This window comes from Lampetra planeri, chromosome 8 (genome assembly GCF_965212315.1).
Source record: "Lampetra planeri chromosome 8, kcLamPlan1.2.h2, whole genome shotgun sequence".
NCBI lineage: Eukaryota > Metazoa > Chordata > Hyperoartia > Petromyzontiformes > Petromyzontidae > Lampetra > Lampetra planeri.
In genome coordinates this window covers 10,674,966-10,687,206 of record NC_136114.1, presented here as the reverse complement: position 1 = coordinate 10,687,206, position 12,241 = coordinate 10,674,966, and the positions used below count along the sequence as shown (strand labels likewise).

At 43.8% G+C, this 12,241-nt stretch overlaps 1 protein-coding gene across 1 annotated transcript; it reads left to right on the top strand.

Annotated features, from left to right (window-relative positions):
* Positions 1-1,047: 1,047 nt before the first annotated feature.
* Positions 1,048-11,188, top strand: LOC144720480 (ultraviolet-sensitive opsin-like). Its single transcript, XM_078597277.1, is given in 9 exon segments — positions 1,048-1,170; positions 1,173-1,199; positions 1,201-1,357; positions 2,248-2,416; positions 4,284-4,452; positions 8,591-8,614; positions 8,616-8,699; positions 8,701-8,832; positions 11,045-11,188. Coding segments are annotated over 9 exon segments (1,014 nt in total). The 3' UTR covers positions 11,174-11,188.
* The last annotated feature ends 1,053 nt before the right edge of the window (positions 11,189-12,241 follow it).

Here is a 12,241-nt window from a genome sequence, read left to right as displayed (position 1 = left end):
TTCCGGATAATTACCATTATCCATTTGCAATGCGATTGTTTTCCAATCTGAAAACATGGCAATTCAAATCTCACCCAATCAATTGCCAACATACAAGCATAAGTCGTCTGCAGTATATGCCTGACAGTAAATCTTGTTCACAGTTATTAAAATATATATTTGTCTGCACATTGTTTACATTATGGATTGCTTATGTCCATAGAAATGTAATTTGTCACCAGAATTACATTTAAAATGTTGCCTGAAGTGTGTATGTGAAATATCAGATTGAACTAATGCTGTGATTGTGATATTTTTCAGATAAGCAGTACAGCGTATAGACATGGGTGTATTGTTAATGCTCTCTATATTTATGGTAAAACAGAAGTCCATTCATTTAGCAGAATATCACTTCCGATCGATATTCCATTTTACATAATTACCATTGATTCTGTCTGCATAACGCAGAGCTTTGGATGGTCGGGATTTAGAAAGTGATACATTTCTTAAACGTACTGAATGAAACTTCTTCTTGGTTGAAACTTGTTTGCAGGAAACCTGCACTATTGAAGTGTTTGTAATTTCTGACACCACGGTTCATTGTGTTAGGGCTTCACAATGGTTGTATTTGATCGTCATGAGGCACATCGTTGGCCTTTTGACTGAGGCACTTTGGTTGATAGTCCACTGAGGCGTTTTGGGCACTTTACGATCGGCGATGAAAGACATTAGCAGATTTACCTGGGCATTTGCTTGTCTTTTATGAAGCGCAATTAGCCGATATCCTAATGGACCTCGTAAGAACCTTCCCCCCCCCCCCTTCGCATATGCTGATTATGGCGAGCCTCATTGTAAGCGGCTAAAACCAGAGCCGGAGCAGAGTTAAGTGGTTTAAACTGTGGCAGCCGGAGCTAATCCAACCAATTATCCTATGGAAAGCATATAAAGCCCATGGGGTGTTTGGCAAACACTGGATTTTTTTGCGTAATTCAAGGCATGTGCTTTTGAGCCTCATCAGACACAGCCTGCAAAGCGCTGGGGAGTGGGGGGGGTGAGCAACCAGCAACCATGTCCGGAGATGAAGAGTTCTACTTTTTCAAAAACATCTCCAAAGTGGGCCCCTTCGATGGTCCGCTGTATCACATTGCCCCAAAGCGGGCTTTCTACTTACAGGCCGCGTTCATGGGCTTCTCGTGTTCCTGTGCGGCACGCCACTGAACAGCCATCGTTCTGATCGTCACCGTCAAATACAAGAAGCTGCGACAGCCACTCGATTACATCCTCGTGAACATATCGGCGGCAGGCCTCGTTTTCTGTCTCTATTTCGTCTTTGGCCCCACGGTCTGTGCGCTCGAATCATTCTTTGGTTCGATGGCCGGTAAGTCTTTCAATCGTTTTGATGTCCAGTTTGCAGTGGACTAAGGTGCACCGGTCACCAAATGAATTACGTATGATTTGTCCACTATAATTAGGAAATGCAGACACTTTGTTGCATATACTGTCATAACGATAACCATAAATGTATGTTTAACATGGCTCTTCACACAATTGTTCGTGCATTTTTTTTTCTTAAAGATTTCTTTGTACTTTTTTGTCCGATGGAAAGACCTGTATTTGAATTCGAATGGCATTTTATTGACAGAACACAACTTGGAACTGGAAATCTGGTCTACCGCATACCCGTAAACCCATCCGCTTTACCCGTATTCTTGTGCAAGGAAATTGAGTTTTCAGGTCGTAAAAGCCGCTTAAATACGGGCAAATTTCGTTTTGTCTATTTGTGTTTCTCCCTTGTGATGGCACTTTGTAGGATGAACGTTGAGATTTAAAAGGGCATGGGGTGACCAATAAGATGTGAATTGGTCTAATAGGGTAGGCACTGATAGGGGGTTGACAGGTATGCTACTGTGACGGTTGTCTCACACCAGCCTTTTCACAAACACCGTTTACTATGGACGGAATCATCCACTGAAAGATGTCAAATCAGTTTACTCTTAAAATCTGCTTTAAGCAACCAAATGCTCTCGGCTGACGTTTGTCTTAAAAGCGCTCATAGGCTAATGAACTTCAATACATAGTTTATTTCGGTGAATATATGAAACAAAAGTCTTCTTATAATTCGTTATGGAGTGCTACGCAAAAAAGGCAATATTTAATTCGGTGCGTTTTATTTGCACATACTTGCACGGGACAATGTATCATTTGTCATTTGTAAATGCCGCATTCATTAATTACACGGTGCATTGCTTGTGTCTGCCCGCCACACAGGCTTGGTGACAGGCTGGTCGTTGGCTTTCCTGGCAGCTGAGCGCTACATCGTCATTTGCAAGCCGTTTGGTAATTTTCGCTTTGGCTCCAAACATGCCCTCTTTGCGTTTGGCCTTGCCTGAGTGCTGGGGCTCGGTGTGGCTTTGCCACCTTTCTTCGGCTGGAGCAGGTGAGATCTTCGTACGCGTAAGGACAAACAAACGACTTTCTAGCGTGATTCGCTCTGATGCAAGTAAAGCTACGTGCTTTAACACCAGTATAAATAATCCCACTTCTTTGGCCTTTAATAGAGCAACGTATGTGGCTGATGATAATATATTTTCTGATGGATGCTGTAGACAATTGGAAGGAAAAAAACAACCGAGGCACTGCTTCTGTTGAGTGTCAAGCTGTCGTCCCGTTAGTCCAAGTGATTTTTCGAGGTTGGAACAAGCCAGATTAAAACTTGATTTCGTGAAATGTATTCATGGTGCACTCATCTTGGTAATGATTTAGTTCGGTAAAGAAAATAGCATGATGCTTCAAAATAACACTTGGTGCTGCTGCCCCCATGGTGCATTATACTCGTCGTCGCTCAACATCCCTACTGAACTATCAGAAGATGCAACGGATGATTGCTTTTATTGCATCGTAATGAGTGAAAATGGGGGGGGGGGGTTAAATTGCTTACACATGCATTTCCAGTTTGAAGCTGTGATTATACAGTATATTATCTTGACGTTAATTCTTGCGGCGTCTAAAATAGTTTTTTTTTACGAGCACATGAGAAATATGTAAAAAAGGTTGCGGGTGGGTGCAATTAAGAATCGTACCATTGGTTAAGTTGACCTGTTGTTTTGACCCATATTAATTTAATAATATTACAAATTCCTTCGATTTTTTTGTTGGATATACAGAATCAATTCTTTAAATTATTGTTTACATGCATTTGTCACATTTGTACCAGGACAAATGTTGGAGTCTAGGCATTGTCGTGGTTACAAATCATGTGCAACTCCTGCATAAAATATAACACATTGCGAAGGGATCTTGCACACACGGTTAAATAAAGGGCTGGACTGTTACATTCTGTAAAGTCAATGGGGTGCGGAAATTTAAAACCTTGGCATCCAAAAGCGAAGGGATTGCACCCTGCATGAAACACTCCCAAGGGAAGTGCCCAACACGGATAAAATGGGGTTGGCTGCCCTGCTTGGCAGATACAACATATCCAATAATGTGCCAGAAAGTCATTTTTACAAAAAAAATCTACTCAAATGAGCCATTGTTGGAAATTTCATATTTCTATGGTGGGGAATCTCTCCATTGTCCAGAACTGTTGTGACTTCGCCACAAAATAGTAACTCAATTTAGTGACCCCGTGGAGATGATGAGCTGAGACAACCCCCACCCGCCCCCCCCCCTAATCAGGATATTTAATTTGCAAGCTTTTGATTGCAAACAACTTACTCTAGAACTGCCGAGAATCTCGTCGGATTAAATTGCGACAATTATTCGAAAAAATATAAACGGAATTGTCCGTTCAGATGGTCCCATAGTCCTACATTAAACGCATGTCGTGTAATTGAACCCAATACCTGAGCAGCTACACTGTCAACTACATCACTCCTTAACGCAGGTGCAGCACATCTTTAACAGGGTAGGGGCCTTGAAACACTGCTGCTACGTTGAGGCTGCAGCGATGTTGCAATATTTTGCACATGATGCCAGTTGCTGGCTATTAGAGATAGATGCATGCTTTGACCGTGCTTACCAATAACATAACTAGCGTGGGGGCAGGGGGGTGCCTTGCCCTCCCCCCTTGCCAGGTGGCCAAAGCTACGATTTGGGGGGCCCCCTTGACAAGCACCACGAGATGTGTTTTCATCAAGAGTGTACAAGAACAAAAGCGCATGCAATGATGCGACCGTGCGAGACAAATCAAATATCGCGGGCTGCCACCTAACAGATTGTCATACCGTCCTGCCCTTGCCCTCCCTCTGAGCTTACAATGTAGTTACTACTCACACTGGCCTTCCCTCGATGCGTGGTCAAAGATGCTTCCCCAAGGGATTGTAGTGCTCCTGCGGCCCCGACTGGTGCACGGTGGGGACCAAGTACAAGAGCGAGGACTGCACCGACTTCTTCCTCTTCGTCTTCTGTTTCGTCGTGCCGCTATCGATCATCATTTTCTCCCACGGCAATCTGCTGAGCACGCTCCGAGCGGTGGATTGTTGGGTTCGCGCGCGCGTCGATTTTAATTATTGGTGAATAATTACGACACAATGTGTGTGTGTGTGCGTGCGCATATGCTGGTTCGTTCCGCGGTAACTCGTGATTGGAAGTTGTTGCGGGGTTTATTTTCTTTCTTTCTTGATCACCCGTTAAAACGACATTTTGGGGTGCTTTTTTCTTTTGGTCTCCTCTCAAATAAAAGGCCAGAAAATTCGTTTAAATTTATATAAATTCCACACGCAACTTAATAAATGACGCGCGCGTCACATGAGTCGGAAGGCCCGGAATTTTGATTACAAATTTAAAGTGTGCAATTTGCTCCAACCGTCCAATTATAATTTGCGTTTTATTTCTAAGTACGCGTTTTATTTATTGGTGCAATGAATACATTAGCGTATGCAACTGCACGTTCGTGGCAGTCTCCCCACACATCCGTGCACGCTGCAGATGCCTCATGCGTTTATAATGACAGTCATGACTTTTGAATATGCTACAGACAAATGAGCCACATCCTGGAGGTTCAAATGAGTCATAACCCTTGCACCTTCAGTAGGAGGTTGTACACATAGGAACTGCCCCCCCTCTCTCTTTTTTTTCTCTGTGGGGTGTTGCGTTTTGGAGGGGGAGATACAAATGTGGCTGATTTCTGGAGTTTTTTTATTTTTCCATTTCTATTCTATTCAGATAGAGCTGATTAAACATTTGTTTTTACTTGCAACGGCACGCACTCTCTCAGAGGCAAGCATCACACGATGAGCCAGTGGCGTCAACAATTGCCCAAGCTCTGCGAGCCTCTATGTATTTAGGTGTTATTGGCCAATTCACGAGTGTTTTACAAGTGGGAGAACACCACGCGTGCGAGGGGGGAAACACTCAATTCCATATAGACGGAACGAGTGTGAACCACTTTTTTGTTATACTGCCATCTCCTGGCCAGCCAGGATATGTGATTATCTTGATTTGAAGCTTTCGTCACTGCAGCAATCCATAGTCTTTGGTTCTTTCTCGTACGTCAGCAGTTCTCCTGCTGTGTTTGTTTCACCTGATGACGGTTGCTTGTGTTGCTATCGAAACGTCGTGATCTATTAATTTTCTATCTACCGTGACTTTACCGAAAGAACCAAAGAGTAGGATATGTGATACCTGGACGCTCAGGGGAAGGGAATTTTGGCAACGTTTGTGCTATCCACCAACCATCTCACAGTCTCCACAGTGCAAAGTAGAGGCGTGCATAGCCACCATTACCCGGCTTGATACAATCGATATAACTAGAATAAATAACTGTACAGTACTCTATTACACTATACAGATAAACGCCATTTTATATTTGGGGCCGTCCATAAATGACGTCACGCACCTGGGGGGGGGATGTCAGACATTTGTGACGATGTGTGACGAGGGGGGGGGGGTGAGAAATGGGACGTCACATCAAAATGCGCAACTTTTAATAAATATAGACAACACCTTCTACTTAATTAAATAGACGTTTTAATAAATGTTTTCTTCTACAACATCAGAGTGCAGCGCCACATTAAATACGCACTACAATGACAATAGTTTAAAGCGATTTGAAGCATGGTTTATTTTTTGGGGGTGAGAGGGGCAGAGCTTTGTGACGTCATATTTGAGAGGGGGTCTACTTTTTGTCACGCCGTGTGACGAGGAGGGGGGGTCAAAAATCGGCCCCTTTAACCAGGAAGGGTCCACTGAGCTTAATGTGGCTCTTTTCCATAAGCGATCTGGCCACAAACGATAGCTCAACGAAGTGGCTCATCATCATGTGGAAATGTATAGCAGCCAAACACTCTCAAGATTATATAACGTGGAGGGAAGAACCGGAGAAAAATCCACGTACTGGGAGTGAGACATGCAAACTCCAAATATACAGCAGCAGGTGTCAGGGTCGTGATCAAACCCACGACCTCCTGCATACCAGGGAACGTGCGTTTAGGGGAGGCAGGGGAAGCAGAGCCCCCACCTGTAAAAAATTTTCATAAATAAAAATTTAGGATTTTTTTTTCACTGATCTGTGTTACGTCATTTATGTACGATTCCAATCATTTTTACAGTCAAAATCGACAAATTTGCGGAGCTGCGCTGCAAATACAGGGAGAGACGAGAGGTGAGGCAGCGACGAGCTCAGCCTCCCCTCTGATTGCGCAACCCCTCAGTAACTGGATGGGGCGCGGGCAACAAGCCCGTGCCTGTTACTATCTCTCTGTAATAATTGAAATCATACAGAAATTACATTTGTAACACAGATCATGGGAAAAATCTAAAATTGTATTTTACAATTTCTTAAAAATTTTGTAACAGCTATCTTCATTGGGGTATGGCAGGTGAGGCTCTGCCTCCCATGCCTCCCCTGCCCGCACGTCCCTGCTGCATACCAGGCGAGGGAGATAACATCTCGCTACCGCAGCGCTCAGCCTCACCGCCACAATGCTGCGGGATATATCGGCGATCCCATTGGCCGATTCAAAGCCACTCCCACCGAGTGCCAAAATGAAGCGAATGGGGCCCATCAAGGCCATTTGCAGGAGGACGATCCTCTGCCAATATCCCTGCTCCCCTAAATCCGCCGCCCCCTCCCCCTACCCCACCCGCTATTTCCTCCCACCCCCCCGCTCACATTAGGGCGCCAGCATCGCCCCACCGGAGATTTGTGCCATCGGCCGCCTCTGCGAGTCTCAGGCGTCAATGATGAAAACATAAACAACAACAAAGTATTCTCATCAGGTCCCCATGGTGCGAAGTGCAGTCTCCAACTCTTACTAACTCAACCTCTCTGGCCTCTCTCTCTATGTGCAATGCAGAAAGGTCATTGCCTGAAACTTTGCCGATTATATATATTTTTTTCTATTTAAGGCGGTGTTGTTGACGAGTTTTGTTAATTGTGCACCACTGCCGACGCAGCAGCATTACTACCAAATATTTGCTGCTATGATTTAGGTCCTAAAATTATAATTCTTAAAATACGGGGCATGGAAACCGTAAAGCCTGTCGCCACGGTGGAGTGATTTCAAGTTGTGCCTGCTTCATGACCCGAATTCAAGTTTTATTCTCTTGAAGATTTATTGTGGAGCATAGTGGTCCGTGACCCCAAGTGCTTATAAAGTGGAGCCTCCGTCCTCCACCAGCATAATCATTACGACGCTGATATAATTTTAAATGCTATGTAATTATCATGGTTAATGGGAAATGGCAAAAATTGTGCAGTCGCCAAATGTGAATCTGCACAAGCATCTTGGAAGAGATATCTGCGTCAGAGGGTATAATTACATTTTCTATGTTATTTTTAGTATAAAAGTTAAATATATTGCAAAGAAATAGCCTACAGGCTTAGATAAAATTTAGGCGTAATAATTAGCAAAAAAAAAACATTGTGCTCTGGCTCGTATATTTTTTTCACAGTCTGTAAAAAGGCCATCATCATGGACATTATTGTATTATTTGTGTTTCATATCCAGCATTCAAAGCACTTCGCAGTGTATTGGAATAGCAATGCATTTCTGCAAAACGAATTACTATAAATTGTAATTTATTTTTCAATTTGATTGAAACTGCAACAGCAGTAATTTCCAATCTATTTTTCGTGTTTTTTTTTTTCCATATACGGGACTGTACTCTCTATGTGGAGTGGAACAAGCAGGTTCACACACACACACACTGCGATCTTGAATCTGGCATGCCGAGTTTGATCCCGACCACGGCTAATATCAGTGGCGAATCCTATCTGAACTGATTCTGGGCCACCTCCTTCACCAACCCGCACTCTCTTCGTGCGACATTTGATAGTTTTAGAAGTGGTCTCCATCCACACGTAACGCACGCGTTTTCACAGCCATCTGTAACCCACGTGTGGTATTCCAGGTTGGGCTCCGCGTGTTAGAGCATTGATGTCTTCTCTCAAACTTTCGGCACGCATCCTAATTTTACACTTCAAGATTGCCCCGCTAAAGCAGCGCGCTGGCGCAAGCTTGAAAGAAGGCATAGACGCTCAACGCGCACAAATGCCCACGCACACTCGGAACGCGACGAAACATCATTAACACTCGTGCCCTGAGTGGGAATCTTCGGTCAGTAAAAAAAAACCCACCGCGCCGTTCGCTTCTGCGTTACATAAAAGGTGGCAGTGCAGCAGCAGGAGTCCTTCGAGCACAGAGAAGGCCGAGCGAGAAGTGTCGCGCACAGTGATCGTGATGGTGAGCTACTTCTGTACGTGCTACGTGCCCCTAAGCCGCATTGGCCCTCTACATAGTTACCAACCGCGACCACAACATCGACCTGCGCTTCGTCACGGTGCCCGCGTTCTTCTCCAAGGCGTCGTGCGTCTCCAACCCCTTGATATGCTCGTTCATGAACAAGCAGGTGAGCGCCAAAGCGAATGGATCGGAGGAAGAGGAAACGAGTCTCGTCTCGTGTGTGTGTGTGTATGCCCGTGGCCCACTCCTTGCAAACAGAACCAAAATGATGTATTTATATTGGAGGAATCCGATGAGCTATAAAGCTCTTGTTTACAGATGTCCCGAAAATTGTTGCATTTGAATAGAGTGGGGGCGGCGGGGGAAGATTGGGTTGCCATATTCTGAAGTACAAAGCAACCCAAGGCATACCATGTGGGGGACTAACATGGGTTTCCTTCCACAAGACATAAAGCAAATTAATGAACCACGTGGAAGCTATTCCACCAATAGTCCTTTAGTGCGTTGTCTTTGTGCTGTTCGCATTTTGGCGTTCTCTCGTCTAACACTATAGTTGAGACTAGAGCTGAACGATTAATCGATTTCAAATCGAAATCGCAATTTTAAATAATGCGATTAGGAAATCGCAAAGGCTGCGATTTTTTGCGATTTGAAAAGTCCTATTATTTTCTTATTGGAATTGTTTTATTTGTTATTATTATTATTATAACTTTATTGATTAACTTAACACTTGTTCTATGTTTGATTGTTCTATTTCATATAAACATTTTAATACATACATGTTGGAAGCAATTAATATATTTTAAGTTCTCATCTTGCATTAGAATAGAGCTGTTCATATTTTGATGGTATCATGTGGTAATGCTCCATCACATGTTTTAAATCTATTACACAGTGATTATTGAACTGAAGCTTGACTTAAACATTTTTTATCGCAATATCTGTCAGAAAAATCGCAATTAGATATTTTCCCCAAATCGTTCAGCCCTAGTTGAGACCAGGCCCTAAAGAAGGCCGTCTCTGGTGTAGGTCAATCGGTTTCAAAGACAATGCCATATATTATCAGAGCATGTTTATTTGCATGTTCACCACAAGTACATGTGGTTAATGCAGACTTGGGTCCTTGCAAAAAAAAGCTTTCTCTTTGAGTGTTTGAACATCTTAACACCTGTTTTATGGTCAGAAAGGGTAAAAACTATTATTTTATTTTATAGTCCTTCATAGGGAGTGCGTCTGCCTCCTCCCAGTCGTTGGAGGTCTTCATCTTCCGGTAAGAATGTTACACTCCATATGTCAACATGTCTTCCTAAAGACTCAATGATAGAGTACTTATCGGGTTTAATTATACAGGTTGAGTGGTAGTGGGAGAGATGGGGTTGCCCTTAATAGAATGAGAGCTGCACTGGCTACTGCTGGGAGCCCGGGGTGAAAAAGGGTCTTGGAATGTGGGATCGGGGTCGAGTGGGAGTTAATCAGGATGCGTGCTAGAGGGGGAGTGGTAATACCACGACGTTTGAGGAGCCAGGGCGAGCCTCATCAACACATTAACAACAATATCTTGTGACTTGAACGGCTCGGATGTCGCCTAATTAAATGCACCATTTCGGCGAAAGTGACGTTGAGTTAACATGGAATGAACAGTTCATGCGGCCCATCTTCAGAATCTTTATTTATCTCGGAGAACCCTGATAAGCTGTAAAGTTATTTTTTTACAGATGTCCAGCAGATGTCCAGGAGGATATATTTGTGCATGTGGTAGCATATATATATATCTTCATTGATAACCCTCATTTGATGATAAAAAGTAAAAAAAAGGAATTACATTTGTGCGATAATCTATATGCCACGCACAATAAAGTAGTGGCGTAGCTATGAGTGTGCAGGCGGTGCAACGGCGTTGGGTCCGACGTGCTCGACCCAGGAATCGGGATACAAAGTGGGGGCAGGTGAGGCTATTCGATCCCTTACTCTGAGGGCCCATGCCAACCACCCTATGCCAACCCCTGTAGCGGGACCTTTAAATTGGGGGTGCATTACAAAAATTCTGGGGGAACAACAGTAAATGTTAAACACACGTTAAGCACTAAAAGCGAATGAGTAACGACGTGATCTGCTTGCGTATTCTGCTCGATGTCTCTCACCCACCGTGGTGTATACGAGGAGGAAAAGTTGCAACGTAATTGCAGTGCCCATTTCAACATTTTGCCCAGCCCACAGAAAGCGGAGCTCTCAGCCTTTATGGACAGGGGCGCTGGGGGGGGGCGAGCACTAGGGCCAAATTCCATTCGCACGATACCACGGTATCAGAGATGACTCTGCGGAACCGGGTGTGTGCCGAACGAGCGAACGACTGCGCGTCGTTCCCCTTTGTGTTCCAGTTCAGGGCCCGCATCACGGAGACCGTGTGCGGGAAGTTAATCACAGATGAGTCCGAGACGTCCAGCAGTCGCACTGCGGTGTCGTCTGTGTCGACGAGCCAAGTGAGCCCCGGGTATGCGTGGGTCTAGCGGCACGGAAGATGGAGGAAGGAGTCGTCGGCTGGATGCCCCCGTAGATTGGAGAGCGTGCGAATGGAAACGTAAAACAACGCAAAGACGAGAACACTCCGTAGGACGGATGCTTGCGTTGTGGCCGAAACGTCGTGAGAATTATTTTATTATGTTTTATTTTTATTATTTCATTATTTCCCTTCTACGTGACTTTGCCGAAAGAACCAAGAAGATGAACCCTCCGTTGGTTGCGCGACAATTGAACAAGCCGTGTAATTAACGTCTCGTCTCCCGCATCAAGTTGTTCCCGAGTTAATTAGGCTAATATCGGTGATATTTATTAAATCTGTCGCAGAACATTGAAGCGTGCATTTTGTGTCGCGCATCTTAGAAATTATTCGTATTGCCAGAGAAGCAGAATAACCCGTACGCACGGAATGTGGGCATCTAGTTATGTTTCGTAAAGTTCTGCTCAGGCATAAATCTAATAAAACCTGCATCTAATGTGAGCGTTTTGCGTCATTTAACCCAAGTCAGTTGGGGCTATACGGGAGTTGAGTTCCTTAGATATATATAACACATTAAAACAACTCAATCAATTATTCGTTTGGAAAGTGATTGGGCCTGACGATGTTTTATGTGCTAAACACTTGCATCGCACAACTATTTTAGTTTTTTTTATCTAAATGGAATGTGGATATAAATAGGCTTCTTTCAGAGCGCAAAATTTCAAATTTTGTCACCCCCAAAGATCCACGGGGCATGCATCGCGCTGCGTTTGTTTTTAAATCCTTTATATTAAGTTCACTTGCTTGCTTGCTTGCGCGCATACGACCCTGCAAATTTTTAGGTCATTTTTTAACCCACTTCCCGTGATCCAATCGAGCTGACATTTTGCACACAGACTCGTTGTGCGTGACAATTTATTTTCGTGAAAATTTTTTCCCAAAATTTTCCACTTTTAGGAAAAAAAATTTCATATTTAATTTAAAATACCAATGTGATACAAATGAAACTCTAACTCAAGAAAAACAGAAATGAATAATAAAATAAAACCGATGCCACGCATATAAACGATTTATAGTG